This window comes from Diadema antillarum, unplaced genomic scaffold, assembly GCF_040938485.1.
Source record: "Diadema antillarum isolate AM-2024a unplaced genomic scaffold, OU_Dant_1.0 seq00000454_RagTag, whole genome shotgun sequence".
NCBI classification, from domain to species: domain Eukaryota; kingdom Metazoa; phylum Echinodermata; class Echinoidea; order Diadematoida; family Diadematidae; genus Diadema; species Diadema antillarum.
The window spans coordinates 2,102,438-2,121,398 of NW_027271426.1; the positions used below are offsets into that span (position 1 = coordinate 2,102,438).

Here is an 18,961-nt window from a genome sequence, read left to right on the forward strand (position 1 = left end):
GTTCCTTTCAATTCACTGAGACCGCCTTGCATTCATTTGTGTGAACTTGACCGTAACAAAGTGGGGGCTTGTCCGGGAAGCCGAATTTCGCAAGCCTTATACAGTATATTACATTGTCCAATTAGGTCTAAATAAGCTTGTTTTTGTGCTGCTGTTCTACTGTTGCAAACTTTACAGTCAAGCTTTCATTGTTGTGTTAATTGCGGAGTAGACTGAACCATGTCTAGGGAATTTTCAGTACAGGATTTTGTGGACGGTGATGTTTCTCTGCCAAGGATTAAACAGTTGAGAAAGGCCGAATTGAAAGAAGTAGCAACCCATGTAGGTGTTGAACTAGACCCAAAATTTCGTAAAGATGAGTTGATTGATACTTTAGCAAAGCATTTCAACCTTGTTCCGGTTCATGAAGCTCACTCAAAGGCTGATGTTAGTCTAGAATTAGCACGCATCGAGTTAGAGAAGCTGAGGTTGGAAACGCAATCCAAACAGCTGGAGCTGCGCAAAGCCGAAATTGATCTAGAATCTAGGCAGCGTCAGACATATTATTTTGATGTAGCTAAGAACACCAGACTTGTGCCGAAATTCCATGAAGACGAAGTAGACTCGTTCTTCAGTGCGTTTGAGAAGATGGCCAAGCGACTTGATTGGCCCACCGAGTATTGGACCGTTCTTGTTCAGACAGCACTCACGGGCAAAGCACAAGAGGTGTTTTCGTCCCTATCAGAACTTGACTCGGAGGATTATGACGTAGTAAAAGCTGTCATCGTTTCTGCGTATGAGCTGGTACCGGAGGCGTATCGCCAGCGCTTCCGTGAGGCGAGAAAGAAACCTGGTCAAACGTATGTAGAGTTAGCGCGCGAAAAGAGTGCAAATTTTGATCGGTGGATTTCTTCTCTTAAAGTCCCACGCACGTATGATTCTCTTAGAGAGGTCATGACACTCGAGTCGTTTAAGGACTCTCTCCCGAGTCATGTTAGAGCTCACATTGAAGAACAGAAGGGTCTTGACTTGCGTAATGCTGCAATAGTAGCTGACGAATTTGACTTGCTACATAGGTCACAGAAAGGAGCTAATGGTGGCTTTGCTCCAAAGTGGAAACGCGCTGATGGGGGTGCGTATCCAGCAAAGCCCAATAGGAATTTTGGGAAAGGCATACAGTCCCAGCCAATGAACAAACCGGATTGTTCGAGTCAATCGGGTAGCTCGGATACGAAGTCGGATAGGCCAGCTTTTAGGCCGGATGATAATCCGAATCGCGTTGGTGGCAAGCGCGAGGTAACATGCCAGTATTGTTCCAAGAAGGGACATGTTAAAACACAATGTTGGAAGTTACAAAGGGATGGTAAAAAACAGGGCGCCAAACCTGTACTCGCAACTTCGGGCGAACGAACTCGTGTTGATGTTTCAGGGCATGGCCGTCCTGAAGACATGCGTAGAGCTAATAGCCCTGGAAGTGTAGATAACCTGTCGGAATGTTACCGCAGCTTCATGTCAAAGGGTGAGGTCTCTTGGCAGTCGGGTGACGGTGCAGTGCAGCCGGTGAGAATCCTGCGGGACACCGGAGCAGCACAGTCTCTCCTTGTAGGCGATGTGAGTAGATTGCCTGCTGATGGTTCAGCTTGTGCTAGCGCACTGATACAGGGTATTGAGGGAAGCTACATTTCTGTACCTTTGTATAGGATACACTTGAAGAGTGACTTAGTCACTGGAGTGGTTATGGTTGGTGTGGTTCCCGGTCTGCCCATGGATGGGGTTGATTTATTGATGGGGAACGATTTGGCTGGGGGAAAGGTCTCAGTCTCACCAATTGTGTCAAGTGATCCGGTTGTCGAACCTGAAACTGAAAAGTTGCAAGAAGAATTCCCGGGTATATTTCCTGCTTGTGTGGTGACGAGGTCACAATCCGGTCAGGTGAAGCACGACGAGGCAGATGATTTTGAGTCTGTGGATGACTCTGTTCGGTTGGCAGAAACTTTTTTGCTAACTTAGATGATGTTTCTGCTCAGTCTAATGAGGGCGAGTATTGCCGTTCTTCCCTGATTGCAGCGCAGCAGAAAGATTCGACGCTTCAACGCCTGCTGCTTACTGCTGTTTCCGAGGAGGAAGCTGCTAAGACGCCGGAGTGCTTCTACTTGAGATCTGGTGTTTTGATGAGGAAGTGGCGACCCCCTAACAGGCCAGCCAGTGAAAGTTGGTCAGTGGTTCACCAGATTGTGTTGCCAGTGAGCTATCGTAGGGAGATACTGAGAGTTGCTCATGAGATTCCCATGGGAGGCCACGTCGGCATTAGGAAAACTCAGTCAAGAGTAATGAAGCACTTCTACTGGCCTAAACTTCACAAGGACGTGGTAGACTTTTGTAAGACATGTCATACTTGTCAGGTTGTGGGCAAGCCCCAGCCCTCCATCAAACCTGCCCCCCTCATTCCTATCCCTGCTGTGGGAGAGCCTTTTAGTCGAGTCCTGATAGATTGTGTCGGTCCCTTGCCTCGAACCAAATCGGGTAATAAATACTTGCTGACCATTATGGATGTTTCGACTAGATTTCCCGAGGCCATCCCAATGAAAAAAGTCACGGCTAAGGCTGTGGTTGACTCACTGTTACAATTCTTCACACGCTATGGTCTGCCCAAGGAGATACAATCAGATCAGGGCTCCAATTTTATGTCTGGTCTCTTCCAAGAAGTGATGCACGAACTGGGCGTTCGTCAGTTGAAATCCACGGCGTACCATCCACAATCCCAAGGCGCCATAGAAAGATTTCACCAGACTTTCAAGACCATGCTCAAGGCTTATTGTGAAGAGCACTCAGAGGATTGGGATCGTGGGGTGTCTTTCCTACTCTTTGCTGTGAGGGATTCGCCAGGCGAGTCTACGGGGTATAGCCCTTTTGAGCTCGTATATGGGCACGAAGTCCGCGGCCCTCTGAAGTTGATTAAGGAGATGTTCTTGGAGGTAGAGGACGATGCTGGGAAGGTCAATGTCCTCGATTACGTGTCTGAGTTCAAGGGTAGGCTCTCGAGTGCATGCGATCTCGCTAAAGGACACTTGCAGGCCTCTCAGCAAAAGATGAAAAATTGGGCCGACCAGAAGGCGGAAAAGAGAAGCTTCAAACCTGGTGACGAGGTGTTAGTGTTGTTACCATTTCCTGGGGAGCCCTTGAAGGCAAAGTTCAGTGGGCCGTATGTTGTCTCAAGAAAGTTGAACGAGGTAAACTACATCATCAGTACGCCTGACAGACGTAAGAGACAACGTGTCTGTCATATCAACATGATCAAAATGTATCATGAGCGTGCTGATGAGCCGGTTGTGGGTGTCACCACTCTTGTAGGCAATCGGGAGGGCCCTCCGGGGGTGGGAGATTCAGAACCAGAAGACATGACACCTCCTATCACTGAACCCTTGACCCCAAAGTTGTCGAATTCACTGGTGCTAGAAAACTTGCAGTCGAAACTAGGTCACCTTACGGAGGAACAAAGTCGTGAGATAGGCAATCTCCTTAGAGAATACCCACAGATCTGTACTGACAAACCAGGTAGGACGACTCTAGTTACTCACCATGTTAACGTTGAGGGTGCCGACCCAATTAAACAACACCCTTATAGGTTGAGCCCAGAAAAGAGACATCAGGTTCGAGAAGAGGTCAGAAAAATGCTCGATGATGACATTATTGAACCCAGTAACAGTGCATGGAGTTCTCCCATAGTCATGGTACCCAAGCCTGATGGTAGTAACCGATTTTGCATCGATTACCGTAAGGTAAACAAGGTGACCAAAACTGACTCGTACCCACTGCCCCGACTTGAGGACTGCATAGACCAAATAGGGAATGCAAAATTTGTGACGAAAATTGATCTACTCAAGGGGTACTGGCAGGTGCCCCTGTCTGACGAAGCGCGAGAGATATCGGCATTTGTGACACCAGACGGACTTTTTCAGAGTAAGGTGATGCCATTTGGGCTTAAAAACGCCCCAGCCACCTTTCAACGGTTAATGAATGATGTGACACGGGATGTTGACGGTTGTGTTGTATACATAGACGACGTGGTAGTCTATAGCGACACCTGGGAGTCCCACATCAGACAGCTGAGGGCGCTTTTCGATAAATTGTCAGAAGCCAATCTGGTCATTAACCTCCAGAAAAGTGAGTTCACGAAGGCTCAGGTCACATATCTAGGTCACGTAGTAGGTCAAGGTCATGTCTCCCCGCGGGAAGCAAAAATCGAGGCCATACTGGCCTTTCCCCCGCCAAGAACGAAACGAGAGATACTGCGCTTTCTAGGCATGTGCGGGTTCTATCGCAGATTTGTACACAATTTCAGTACAATAGCTGCCCCTCTGACGAACCTGCTAAAGAAAGGAACGAAGTTCGTTTGGTCCTCTGACTGTCAAACGGCGTTTGAAAGTTTGAAGGCTATTTTGACACGTGACCCAGTGCTGGTTGCCCCCGACTTTGGGAAACCATTCAAGTTAGCCGTGGACGCTAGTGACGTAGGTGTAGGGGCCGTCTTGTTTCAGAGTGATGGAAATCAGGTGGATAGACCCGTGAGTTACTTTTCTAGGAAGCTAAATGGGCATCAGCAGAAGTATTCCACAGTAGAAAAAGAAACACTTGGCCTCGTACTAGCCCTACAGCACTTTAGTGTGTACACAGGGAGTGGTGGTGGCGATATACAGGTGTACACAGACCACAACCCACTCTCCTTTCTGGAGAAGTTCAAGAGCAAGAATGGCAGGCTTTTTCGGTGGAGTCTCCTCTTGCAACCTTTCTCACTCAAAATATCCCACATCTCTGGCAGAGCTAACATTATCCCAGATGCACTGTCGAGGGTGTAGTTTTGTTTACCCGAAAAGTAAGTAGGGAGTGTTCTTTCTAGATTTTGTATAACGTCTTAAGACGAGATGTTAGCTTCTCTCTTTTGTAAGATTGCATGCGACAGTTGAAACCATAAGAGATATTAGGCTGTGTTATATCTCTATAGCTGGAGGGGTTGAAATGAATCTGAAAGAATAGAAAGACAATGTTCAAAAGTTGTTTTTTTTTGCGACAGGACATATCAACGAGAGTATTTTGTAAAGGAGAAATAAAATGGCTCCTTTTGAAATATTATGGTGTTTCCCTTTAACAGGAAACGTTTACAGTAACTACTCCCCAAACTGTTACCGGTATTTGTATGGAAAACATTATGTACAAACATGAAAGAAGTTTATGATACAGGTCTGTCACAATACAGACAGAATGCCAAACTTATAGCAAAGCGAAGAGATGATGTTGTGAAACACATGCGATAATGTTCCCGTGTTATTATAATCTGAACTGGTTAAATAATGTGTATTTAGTGTGCATTTGAGCCATTCTGTGAGCAGTTGCCTTATATAGTGAGTGGATACCCTAAGAAGTTCAGAAATAGCCGATGTTTGTTATTTGTTACAAATTATGCAGGATGATGAAGTTGAAATTTGTAACGTGTTTTGATATATAACGAAAATATTACTTCAGAGTAATATTTTCTCTCTTAGGGGTGGGGGTGTTACGAATTTGCCCATGTTACGAATTTGCCCATGTAATCATTTTTAGAATATAGTTTCATGTTTTAGGATCATGTGTATGCGATCACACGTGCATGATCGCGAATGTTTGTAAACACCACCGGTTACGTAATCTCCTTTTGAGTCACTCGTTTTGAACCGCAGCCTTACACACTTCGCCCAGGTTGAGTTTAATGTTATGAATATATTAAGTTGGGCGTGCCTGACGGAATTTTCCATGTATGTAATAATGTTCATGTTAAGGATACATTGGTCGCGTCAGTCGACTATCGGACTCCGGTTAGAGAGGACCGTTATCACTTTCTCGGCGTTTTTGTCTACAATCTTGGGAGGAATTGCTTTCCCCAAGGAACGTGCTCTGCTAAGTGAATTTTAGGTGCTAAGAGGCGAGATGAACCAGGATATGCCTATTTGCCTCTAGCCCGTTTTCTTTCGACGACGACGGCGACAATAAGTTTTCGTCGATGTCCAGGTGAACCACCAGATGGTTTTGAGCCAACGCCCACCTGTGGTTGCTGCACGGTGACTAGTGGGAGCCGCGCCGAGGTCGATACAGGGCGCCGAGACGCTGTGAGGGACCACGCACACCCAGCGGCCAACGCCCTTCTGCCTGGCACAGTCACAGCGCTGCAAACTGTGCTGAGATAGCGTCGCCCGCTGACCCGACGACGTCCCGTGTATTGACGCGTCCTCCACGTGATAGCGTCTGACGTCGCCTCCCCGCCACGTCGCCGATGAGTTGGGCCCCGACGTTGACTCTCTTAGGGTGAAACCCTGGCCAGGTATTATACAATCTGAACTTATGTTTTCTTAGTTGAAACGATCCCGTCTATCTTTCATTGTTATGGTTGATTTCGCTGTAATGTGTTAAACAACAATTTTGTTATTCCGGTTGGAAACTGATTGTTAAATAATTTCCTAATAAAAACCCGGAAGATTTGTTCCTTTCAATTCACTGAGACCGCCTTGCATTCATTTGTGTGAACTTGACCGTAACACAATTTATTATAAAAAACATAAAAAATGACAAGATTGAGTGACATATTTATAACAAATTACTGTCAGTTCTTTTTTTTTTCACTATAGTCATCCCACTTCGTTCTTGTTGCTAAAGAATTAACATGAGAAAACTGTTTTTTTTTAATTAACGTTACTCATTAGATAAGGAAGGAAAGAATACACTAAACAAAAAACAAATAAGTAAAAACACAGAAGTTTAGTCAGCTTCCTGAATTTCTGATCACATTGCACCTTTAAAACCTTAAATATCCGAAATAATTGTTAATATTTAACGTGGTTGCCATGGAAATGCATTAATTTTTTTAGAAAAAAAAATCTTCAAGAAAAAAAAAATGTGAAATTATGGCCTAACTTTTGAAGTATTACAAATGAGCAAGACTATTAGCCATATATAATTCTGTTCACATCATTTCTGTTCCTATATCGCAACAACATGTTAAGGAATAGATTTTTTTTTTAAACTATAGATATACCCAGGAAACATAAATTACAAATAATAAGCAATATAAATGTCTAAAAACCTCCCAAAAGTTCCAATTTTCTCGTCATGATGTACTCTGTTTCAGCATTAATGTCTCTAAGACATTTGATAACCTTAAATGACTATGATACCCCCCTCTATAGTAATTTCCAACAGATTGCTATAGAACTTTAGTCCTTAAAAAAACATTTTTCTCATGTTATTGCTATGGCAACAGAAATGATGTGGAATGAACGTTGTGAAAAAAAAGCTGATAGTAATTTGTAATGAATATGGTACTCAATCTCGTCATTTTTTTTCATTAAAATATCAGTATTTTATTTTTAAGAATTGTTACTATGGCAACTGTCATTGCTATGAGGTATCAATGTAATTGAGAAAAAAAAAGGATTGTCATTTTAATTGAGGAAAAATGTATATATTGACATATTTTGGCCTTCTAATGTTTTTATGATGTTAATGAAAAACACATGTTCTTTTAAAGAAAATAATTTGTTGCAATGGTAACGGTTGAAAACATCAGTTAGAAAAGTGGCCATAGGTGGAGTCCTTTTCAGCCTTCCCAAAAAAGTAAAAAAAAAAAAAGGCCGAAAAATTAATCTGTACAAAAATTGATTATTTATTTCTCTAGTTTTTCTTTTACTGCGGTACTTCTCCTTTCTAGGAAAAAAAAAGTTGTTGCCATAGCAACGATAATAATGTGGCATGAACGTAGTGAAAAAAACTGATAATTATCACAGCAATTTGTAATGAGTATGCTACTCAAACTTTTCATCTTTTCATGCTTTTTGATGAAAAAATCATTTTCTTTTAAAAATTAGCTGTTACCATGGCAACCGTTATTCATATGAGGTTGCTGTGACAGTCGGAAATTGTGAGTTTTAATTTGATTGAAGCGTGATATGTTTATATTGACTTATTTTGGTGTTTTTAGCATGCTTTTGTGATGTTTAATGAAGAATACATGTTATTTCAAAGAAAATAATTTGTTGCCATGGCAACGGCTAAAGATGTCATTTAGAAATATGGCAACAGGTCGATTCGTGTTTGGCACCGACAAAATAAAGGAAATAGCTAAAAAATCTCACTATACAGAAATTTATCATCTATGGACGTATTCTTGCTTTTCTTTCAATCGCAATGCTTATTTTTCTTTAAAAGGCAGCTTTTGTCATGTTGTTGCTATAGCAACGAAAATGATGTGAAATTAACATACTGGTAGTGGAAAAATAAGCTGATAATCTAGATAGTAATTCATGATAAATATTCCACTCAATCTTGTCATGTTTTCTTGCTTTTTCATGAAAAATATGATTTTTTTCTGTATAAATAGTTGTTGCCATGGTAACCATCATTGCTATAAGGTAACCATGACACTATGAAAATTGTATTCTTTCTCAAGTCTGATTAAAAAGGATTTATAATGACATATTTTGGTGTTTACATCATGTTTTTATGATGTTTAATGAAGAATACATGTTCTTTTAAGGAAAATAAGGTGTTGCCATGGCAACGGGTAAAGACGTCAGTTAGAAAAATGGCAACAAGTGGATTCGTGTTCAGCACCCCCAAAATAGGGGAAATAGCACAAAAAATCAAAATCTACTGAAAATTTTAAGAACATTACAACTCGCCGTCTACTATATACCGTTGTACTCATATGACATCACAAGCTGTAATAGTCTCCTCGTCCAGCAGTTCCAATACGAAAATTTTAAAAATTCATAATTTTTGCATCGATTGTCCAATTTTCCTCAAACTTTCACTGATATGTTCTACTAATATTGCAGCATTCTCTCAATCCTTATGTTTATGAAGGTGAACTTGTCCTTTAAAGGGTATTATTTTGTACTTTATGACAGAGACCGTACTTCAAAATCTTCAAAAATGGACTTATCAGTTTTGCGAACAAACTCTTCATATTATATATATATATATATATATATATATATATATATATATATATATTATATGTTATTATGCCCCTTCTCTCTTCATCTTTTGTGAATTACTGAAAACCATCGGATTATAATACAATGACTCAGAAAATGGTATGTTCATTAAGTTGACGACATGGTAAGGTCTACCGTGCCGAGTGGGTTACTATGAGGCAATTTGTTCAGTATGATTCACCCTATATTTATCATTCGGCAAGTTTGAACTAAGGAACAAGATATAACATGAGGCGATTTAATAGTTATTTCTCATCTCATATAGCGGCATTCTTGTAAATAACCGGGTATAATGAAAATAGATACATAAGATGTTACAGTTTTCTCAATCCCTCCCCCCCCCCAAACAAAAAAGGTCCGTCAGATCAGCACAGCAGCATTTCATGATCACAAGGATGTTTTTTTATAGCAGTATACCTCTAGGTATATGTATCGTTGGGTGCTAACACGGTATTGTGATCTATCTGCTGAGCGTATGCAGACAGGAATGGGGGCAGTCCAGCTTGATTTCGCAGGGCTGTTCATTCGTAGCGTCCGAAGGACGAATTGTTTATACGGCAAGTCAAAATGTATTGCTCTATAGCCAGGCCAGGTGACTTTCGTCATTATTATGCTCAAAATAATCTTCTTAATTCTCAGTTATTTTTTCATATTAACTAGTTTACCAGTGGGATATGACTGGACAATAGATATCTAAGATGATCATCTCTAATAAGACATCGTACTGTAAGGCATAAAATACAAGTTGACCTTGGATTCACTCAAACTTGCATTAGATTTAGATCACATTATAATGTTCTCCGTGACGACTGCATACCTGGATAATGATCTTCCCTCTTAAACATTAATTTCACAGTGATGATGGTCACAAGAGGTATTTTAAAACATCTACGTTATTGTACAATATATCTTTGAATGTATTTTTAGATATAACTTTGATCCTCTGTTTGAGAACCTTTGCCTGCAGTGAAACAGCGTTTTTATTACTTCTCTTTATAATTCATAGTAGAATAACATTAAAACTTGCTTTTGCCTCTGTATAATACAAAGAGGCAAAGAAAAACAATTTCACTGCTTAGTATGTTATCATCCAATGATGCATTGCCTCTTTGAAATATCTTATCAACATTCCATCTACAATCTGTACATAAAAGCATACTTTTTTTGGGGGGGGGGGTCGTTGTGAAAAGCTCTTACCTCAGAGTTTGAAGCCTCATTGCTAAGGATCTTGAAAAAGTCCGGGTGAAATTGGGAGTACCATATTCGTACTTTACGCAGTACACTGCTCGAACACATGCTCTCCGCCAAGTCACGTGACACATCTCTTCCGCATTTCGAATGTACAATATGTAGGGATTGCTGATAGAACGAACATGAATTGACAGGAAAGGAAAGTAATTACCCACAGAAGAATGTGGTTGAGAAAAGTACACGCAGTTGATTGGAGATTTGAAACTCACAACAAAAAAGATTATTTTGATACACGTTCGATTCATATCATAATATCACTTATCACCACTCGTGAAGAGAAGAATTCATTCTCATTTTGACATCTTATGAGAAAGAGCAGAGGGACGATAAATATGACTTCATCCATGCTCATGTTTTGTGCCCTAAAGAGGTGTATGCCTAAAATACACAATCATGTACTCTACATGATACTCAGTTTGACGTCTCCCTTCGATACACGGCGTCTTCAGTATAATCAAAGTTGAACGATTACTACACTGGGCATTTTGACAACTGTAACTGTCACGAATCGATCTGATTTTATTCGACCATAAAACTGTTCTATTTTCTCCGTGGAGTCCAATCATTTTGCCATAAGAACGATTAAGAACATATTGCTTGACTTATCATAACTATTGGTTTTTTTTTAATGTCACAAGGAAAGAAATAAACTATATACAATTTACCTAAAGAAACGTTCTGATTGATTACATGATGCAAGTGCAAGAATTAAGTGAAAACACACACCAAGTCATTATGAAATTAACTTTATCATGCAAGGAGGACAATTATTTTACATTAACAATACTTTAGTCGATATCACACTTTTACAAGATTTTGTATTTCAGAACGATTTACCAAATCAAAACGACCTGGTTATGTCTTAAAACAAAATTTGAGTAAAACTGTTGGGGTTGTAGATTATACACTCAATTTCACACAGAGAAAGACGCACACATAAACACAGAATCTCATTGTTGCCCTACACATTTTGTTATGTATATTTCAAATCAATATTCAATCTGCGTCACTCACCACTTTATTCTTTCGCATCACGAACAGCACTCCTGACACGGTGTGTTCTGATGAATAGGACGATAGTGTGTATTCATCCCATCGTTCTCCCACTGCTCTGGTGGCCTCCTCAGTATGACATTCAAACGCAACGTCAACACAGAAATCACGTTTATCATCCTGTTTTAAAGATGACTTTATCAAACCTTCGATGATATCAAGGCCAAGCTCATTCCCTGAACTTGAGGCGAAATAGAGTACGTAGCGAAACTCCTCAGGTCGACGAAGAAGTTTCTTTTTCACCATTTTGTACTTGGTGCGATCGTTGGTGAACAAATACCCAATATATACCGCTGCAACGTATTCTTGAAACAGTTTGTGGGGAAAAGAAACAGTTGACTCAACCAAGGATGACATGTTTAAATTGCGTCGACGTTCCCTTGTGATGACATCTCTTTCTATAGTCAGAACTCCCACTCTGCAGCATGTTTTCATGGCTTTCAAACACTTTCTGAATTTGTTTTCAGGAAAGGAAAGATTTCTGTCCAGTAAACCGTTTAGCGCTATCTCACCTATTTCTTGAATTGCCATTCCAGCTTCATTCAAATGCTCAACAATGTTCTGATTCTGTAAATTTGCACAGGCCTTTGATGCGTAATGTTCTTTCAGAAAAGATATCATCTCAAAAAATATCATGGAGAAAGTTTGCAAATTTTGCATTTCTGTTCGTCTCTTTTCACTGAAATCTTTCCACATCAGACAAAGCATCGCACAGAAGATAGGATATGGAGCCATATTTGACCGGATGACATCATTTTCCTCCATAAAACTGATCAAGCTTTCTGCGAGATTGTCTTTCTCCGCAATCCGAAAGTACCTCCTAATGTAAGTTGATAAGTTCTCCTTGCTAAATCCATCGACGCTAAGAATAGTGTAAGCGTCAGCAATAGTCTTGTCCATCATGAACTCGTCTGTTCTCCATGGTCGTGTGGTCACAATTACTTTGCATGACTTATATTGCTCTATTCCCAAAATGCGAATGACCTCACTGCTGTCAGTTTCACCTAATTTTCCATTAAACTCATCGAACCCATCAAATATAATGAGGACTCTATTTTGATTTCTTGTAATGTAATCATGTATTTGGTTCATTTTTGCTGTATTTGAATCAGAGAGATATGTTTTTACAATACCACCAATACTTTTTTTGTCAGTGACATCTCGAAGAGGTATTAGGAGCACCATGTCCAGATCCTGAAGAATCCTATCCTGGCACCAATCCCAGGCAATCTTAGCGCAAAGTGTTGTTTTCCCAACACCTCCCTCACCTTGTATAGAAGCCGCTTTGAAAGATTTCTATTTTCATCGTTGGTCAGAAGATCGTCGTATGTTATTGGTGTTTTATGCTTGCTATTTAGGTCTATGATACTTATATTCGTATAAATTTTATCCAATTCAACACGTTCCATAAAGTTGAGTGGATCGACCGTGACCTTGCGTCGTGACACACGGTAATACTCCTTCAGGTCTTCCTTGCATTGCTGTACTTGTTCCTTAGTAAGCGATGATGGTTCTTGGAAGAGAAACCAAAAGGTAGAAAAAGTAAAGACACAAAAATCATTACTGTACATATGAATGTATATAGATACCCGCACACAAAAAGATAGGCCTATTTTTCATACATGGCAGATAGACAGAGAGAGAGAGAGAGAGAGAGAGAGAGGGGGGGGGGAGATGAAAAAATATGGCCTGGAATATAATGAATCGATTGATACAAAAGTGTAAACGATAATTGCTAATAGAGGATAACGTTACAAGGCACTCAATCCTGCAAAGTGAAACGAAATCATATAATTATTTCTTTCTAACTGCATTACATGACACAACTGTATTATGTAAAATAAAATGGCGAATGTGGTTAAAAGTATGAGATGTAATCTTGAAAATAAAAAAAATTACTGTGCATAACGTAATAATGCACATCACATATAAAAAACAACACACGAATAAGATTGTGGTTATCTGCATATATACATTCTGTATTTCTTACCCAACATTAATTCTTCTTCCTCCTCGTGAAATATTTCTAGTAAGTTTGGTCTTCGCCAGCAGGGGTTCCAGCCACATCCTGAAATATGTCATCAACAACAGAGCATCACTATCAATGATCGTTTTCATATAGAATTATATTCTGGGCGCGATATTTTCCACAACGTTTTCGTTTCTCCTCTTTTCATACCAACATTTTCAGGCCATCATCATGTCAAGAATATGCTTATGACATACCGTTCGTTTTTCCCTTTACGAATATTTCTTTTATTTGGCGTAGATTAATCATCCTCGGTTTTAGATTTGCAGCTGCAAGTCATGTGTACACGTCGGGATATTCGGTGGTCTGTACTTATGTTATTTTGGTATTAGAATGATGAAAAATGCAAAGAATAAAACCAAAGAAATACAAACCCAAGCACACACACACACACACACACACACGCATTCACTAATAAATACAAATAGAAAACCTTACAAAAATAGACAGACACCTTTTCGCGGTAGGTAGTCCGGATGTTTGTGTTGAAGATACTTTCCAACAAGGAGAAATAGGATGACTATGGCAACAGGCACACAAATGGTGAGTCCGATGATGAGACCCAAATTACTATGTTTCCCTGAAATTTGATAAATACACAAATTAAACACTCATTCACTTAAAACTCCATTATCAAGAGATTACATATGAATGTATATACATATTTTTATGTCATGTTCAAAATTATTCATACCCCTGTCAATTTCTCATCATGAATGGCCTTTTTCGACTGTGCACATTGTTGTGCATTCCTGTGAATGTGCTAATCTTTTTCCAGAAGATGTTTCAAGATGTTTCAATTGAATAAATACCCCATTTTCTTGGTCAGATGTTAAAAAAACAACCAAAATAAGATCTTTCAATAAAAGTTTGAATAGAAGGAAAGCATGCAAGTCAGTCTTAATTTCTGATCATTCATGGCCAAGAAGAATGAGCTTGGGGAAGACCTCCGGCAACGTCTTTCGCTTGCGCACATAAAAGGGAAGGGGTACAGGGTCATTTCAAAGCAGTATGATGTCCCTGTGGCAATCGTCTATAGTGTAATCAACAAGCACATGAGGCTAAACACTGTTAAAAACCTCTGCGGGCGTGGAAAAAAGCGTAAAATGTCGTCCAAACTTGTGAGGAAACTTTGCCAAGAGGTCAACAACAACCCCGGGACCACAACCAAGGCCCTCCTTGAAATGCTTGACCAGGCAGGGACGAAGGTATCAAGGTCCACCATCGAGCGAATCTTGCACAGAGGAGGTCTCCATGGGTGTAGTCCCAGTAAAACACTATTGCTCTAGAAGAAACATCTGGAGAATCTGCTGATGACCTTTGCTATAGGTCATCTGAGGCAAGATCCCAGCTTGTAGTCAGCCATCCTGTGGTAACCGTAAGATGAAATGAAGTTGGAGTTATTTGGCCATGGGGATGCTGCATATGTCTGGAGGAAGAAGCAGGAAGCATGCAAGCCAAATAACACTGTGCCAACCATCAAACATGGTGGTAGAAACATGACGTGGGGCTGCTTTCTTTTCTATTGGCACGGGATACCTCCCAAAAGGTTCTGCGCCAACCATCAAGCATGGTGGTGGAGGCATGCTGCTTTAGGGACACTTCTCTTCCAGTGACACAGGGAAGCTCGTCAAGGTCCAAGGAATCTTGAGAAAGGAGGATTATGTCAGGATCCTTGATGAAAATGTGAAGGGGTCCATTCAGAAACACCACCTTTGGCACACCTGGACGTACCAGCACTAGACAATGACCGATACATACCGCCCAGGCAGTGAAGAAATGGTTCATGCACAATGATGTCAATGTCCCGGAATGACCAATGCAAAGTCCCGATGGAATCTGATCAAGAACTTGTGGCGAGACTTGAAGAGTCCTGATGGAATCCGATCAAGAACGCTGTGGCGAGACTCAAAGATCAGAGTGATGGCTAGGAACCTGACATACCTGACTCACCTTGAGGCTTTTGCCACATAAGAGTGAGCCAGCACCCACAGAAGACATGCAGGAAGCTTGTAGACTTGTACAAGAATCATCTAAAAGTAGCCGTAAAGAACAAGGACTACGATATTGACTGCAAAAGAAAGACATTGGACTCAGTAAGACTAGGGTATGAATAATTTTGAACATGGCAATTCTTGAAAATCCATGATTAGAAGATTCCTGAAGTGAAGAATTTCCGGAACTGTGTATTGTTTTTATTCTGTCACTTGTTGGTCACATATAACTCATGATCAAACTTGGCAAAATGCATTCATTTCATTACCCCCCCCCCAAAAAAAAAAAAAAAGAAAATTACAAGGGTGTGAATAATTTTGACAACTGAATATATATATATATATATATATATATACATATCTGTGTATTGATTGAGTCATCCTACGAGACCGACATCCACGAGCCAAACGGCTTACTAACTCGACATTAAAAAACGGTCCATGAGTCATAAATTACACGGTTCACGAGTCATACGGCCTGCCAGGTCGTTAGGCAGAAAAAAAAAAACCGGTTCACGAGTCCGACACTATGCATGCAAGACCTACAAGTCTGAAGGGCACAAGGCCGAACAAAAACAAGTGCAAAAAAAAAAAAAACATGACACAGACGCTGCACGTATCAAGACAAGCGAGGGCTGGACTAAACTCATTGACCTTACTTGCCTAGAAGTGTCGATTACACATGACTCGTGGGCTATAACAGATGATCGTTGCATGATGTCGGACTTGGACGCGAAGCCCTACCATTAGTGACAATTGACGTGACGTGTTTTTCTTTTTTCACTTTTTCAAATTGATTGAACAGGGTTAACATTTTTTTTCTTTTTTTTTAACGAGTAAATTAGAGACTAGCATAATGGACATCTGGTTTTTAGGGTTTTTTGTTTTTGGGTGGGGGGAAGGTTACTAACTTGCTCAAAATATGAATTAACGAATGGTACTTCTCCGTGACCAATCTCAATCAGAACATTGGTTTTAAATATCAATTGTATACCAGTGACTATTTAGACACATATAATTGACAACATTTTACGAAACCTGTTGGAGGCAGAATGGTGATTTCTACGGTCGACGTTCCATCCAGCGAGTCACCGGTAGCCACGCACATGAAGGTTTGCTCTGTCCCATGTATAGCTGAAACGGTGATTGTCTCGAACCTCTCGTATGTGCCATCAGAAGTGTGCTCTGTTGTGAAACCACGGAATTCAGTCTCTTTCCCGACTCCTCTGTCCATAGCATGGAAACGTTAGGTTTGAATCCACTCACGACACACGTAAGATTAAAAGAAGGGGTGTTGGAGGTATATTGGTATGTGCATCGGCTTTGACGAGATTGACTCTTATCAACGCATTCCTCGATTGTATGTCCGGTTGCCATCGCTAGAGCAATACAAAAATTATTTTGAATTGACGTATCATTATATTTTGTATTCCAATCCAGATTTCATTCAGCATTTCCAAATATCTAAAAAGACTTTTGCAGTTTTATTCATGGAAAACAAAACCTTTTTTATTTTATCTTACGGGATTTGCATAATTACAAATGAAACTAGAACCCAAGATTGTTCATTTTGAAGAAAAATGAGAAGTGGCTATCATGAATAGGAAAAAAAGAGAAAGAACTGTCATGTTTGTTTGTTTTATTTCTAATCTGTACGTTATTAGGATGGAATTACTGATATTTAACATGGAAATGTAATATCGAATCACTTTTACCATAGAAAATCAATGAAGTGACAAAGAGTAAGGTAATTAGAAGAAGAGTGACAAAATTAACTTATTTTAATTACCAGAAAAATATTGATAATTAGGCGAATAACGCATTACCTTTTTAATTACATTTTCAATCACACATTATCAAAATATCCATATTAAGTGACTCAGTGCAAGGACTAAAGCAATCAAGTTAAGCAATCAAATTCACGTGATTTCCTGCTTATTTAGGGATCACTTGAATGCTCGAATATTGGTAATTTCTATAGGAACTCCAGAAAGTACAGAAATTAACATAATATTATATCTAAATGAAACAATGTAAAAAACATGCTGAAAGTGCCTCCGTATGTTCCTTTCAAACATTGTTGCTGCATTTTGTCGCCTTTCTACAAATCGCTGCTTAAGGGGAAAATCGAGCATATCTTTATCACAACATTATAACTGACTATTGCTGCGTGTTCACCATGTTTCCGGCGCCCATGGCAGTCAGGTTTCTGGCCACCGTGGACAAAACGTGATGGATGTGTGACAACACGATGGGACGGGATGAACACACGACGGGATGGACACACGTAACAGGCCGTGATTTCCGTGAATGCCGTGTCAAATATTGAAACTGTCAGAAATCTGCCATGGCAGTACCGGTGCTAATGAGAAACCTTTTAAAGTCTCAGTTATCCAACATCATGGCTACAATAGAAATTGTCTGTACTGATTATATCATAAGATACCTGTGACCCCGTGCATGACAGATGATTTAAATTATATTGACAAGGCATTATTTTATCACTTTTGGATTCATTTAGCATGCGTGTGTACGATATATACATGTATATATATTTTTTTTCTATTTAAACTAAATCAGTGGGAGGACTTTCATCTTGTCCAGTCTAGGATCGTCCCCCATTAATATATGACATGGCGAAAAAAGAAAACATTACTTACAACTAATTGTGATGATCGTGGTATTTTCGAAAATTTGGTCATTCTTCAGCAGCACCTGGCAATAGTAACGACCCTCATCTGCCACCTCCAAGTCGGTGAGGACAAGGCTGAAGTTCTTGTCGATATCAAACCGTTCCTCCCTACTCTGAAATTCCCCATCGATGAATGTTGCCTTGGTTGTCCTCTGTTGCTGACCTGAGATTCCCTCCTTGACCCAGAACACTGCGAGAGGGTCCTCCTGGATATTACATGGCAATCGGATGTCTTCTCCTTTCCATCCTTGAACGTTGGGGGCAGTGGCTACCACAAGATACAAATATTAGCAAAGTAGGTTCATGTCCTGCATGCATGACTTACCAAGCTACATACACTAAACTGTCTTCCCAGAGTCACCTCCTCATTGATGCATCCTAGTACCGATCATGGAGCTTCCCTTTCTCTAGAATGACCACTGGAAAACTCAAAGTATTTTGTTGCGCTTTCATTGAGAGTTGTTGCACTATTCTTCCACATACGATTTCTGTGGGTTGAGGCTTTGGATGAGTTCAGTGAAAGATTCAAGGTCGAGCATAGCTTTTTATCCAAGATAATTAACTGGAAATTGTAAACTTGTGACGTTACCTTATTATAGCAACCACCAGTTTAAAATCTATTATACTGGGAATATTCTCTCCATATTTCGAAGTTCATCACAAAACCACGGATTTTACTTATATAACAAACTAGGATGTTGCACTTGCACAATTTTAAATTAACCAACAATAACCTCGATGAGTATTAAACAAATATTGCTGATAAAAATGTACGTGAGCACAAAGTGGAATTGGCATGTAACCCCAACGAGAATCAACGACGTCGTGATTCTCCTTTGAAGCACCACAATAATTGCTGACCAGATAAAATAGAAAGAAAGAAAGAAAGCTTGTATTTATGTGGCTGTTGGAAAGAGAACAGTATTCCATAGTGAGTTCA

At 40.1% G+C, this 18,961-nt stretch overlaps 2 protein-coding genes across 2 annotated transcripts; one reads left to right on the top strand and one right to left on the bottom strand.

The window, feature by feature from the left end:
- Positions 1-219: 219 nt before the first annotated feature.
- Positions 220-4,835, top strand: LOC139732891 (uncharacterized). Its single transcript, XM_071643728.1, has 2 exons — positions 220-1,956; positions 2,007-4,835. The coding sequence occupies exons 1-2, from the start codon at positions 220-222 to the stop codon at positions 4,833-4,835; spliced, it is 4,566 nt and encodes a 1,521-aa protein (XP_071499829.1).
- A 1,131-nt stretch (positions 4,836-5,966) lies between these two features.
- On the bottom strand, positions 5,967-16,702 carry LOC139732892 (uncharacterized). The gene is made up of 5 exons (XM_071643729.1): positions 16,368-16,702; positions 13,790-13,915; positions 13,297-13,374; positions 12,575-12,819; positions 5,967-6,323 (listed from the first exon to the last, which is right to left on the bottom strand). The coding sequence occupies exons 1-5, from the start codon at positions 16,561-16,563 to the stop codon at positions 5,967-5,969; spliced, it is 1,002 nt and encodes a 333-aa protein (XP_071499830.1). The 5' UTR covers positions 16,564-16,702.
- Positions 16,703-18,961: the final 2,259 nt, after the last annotated feature.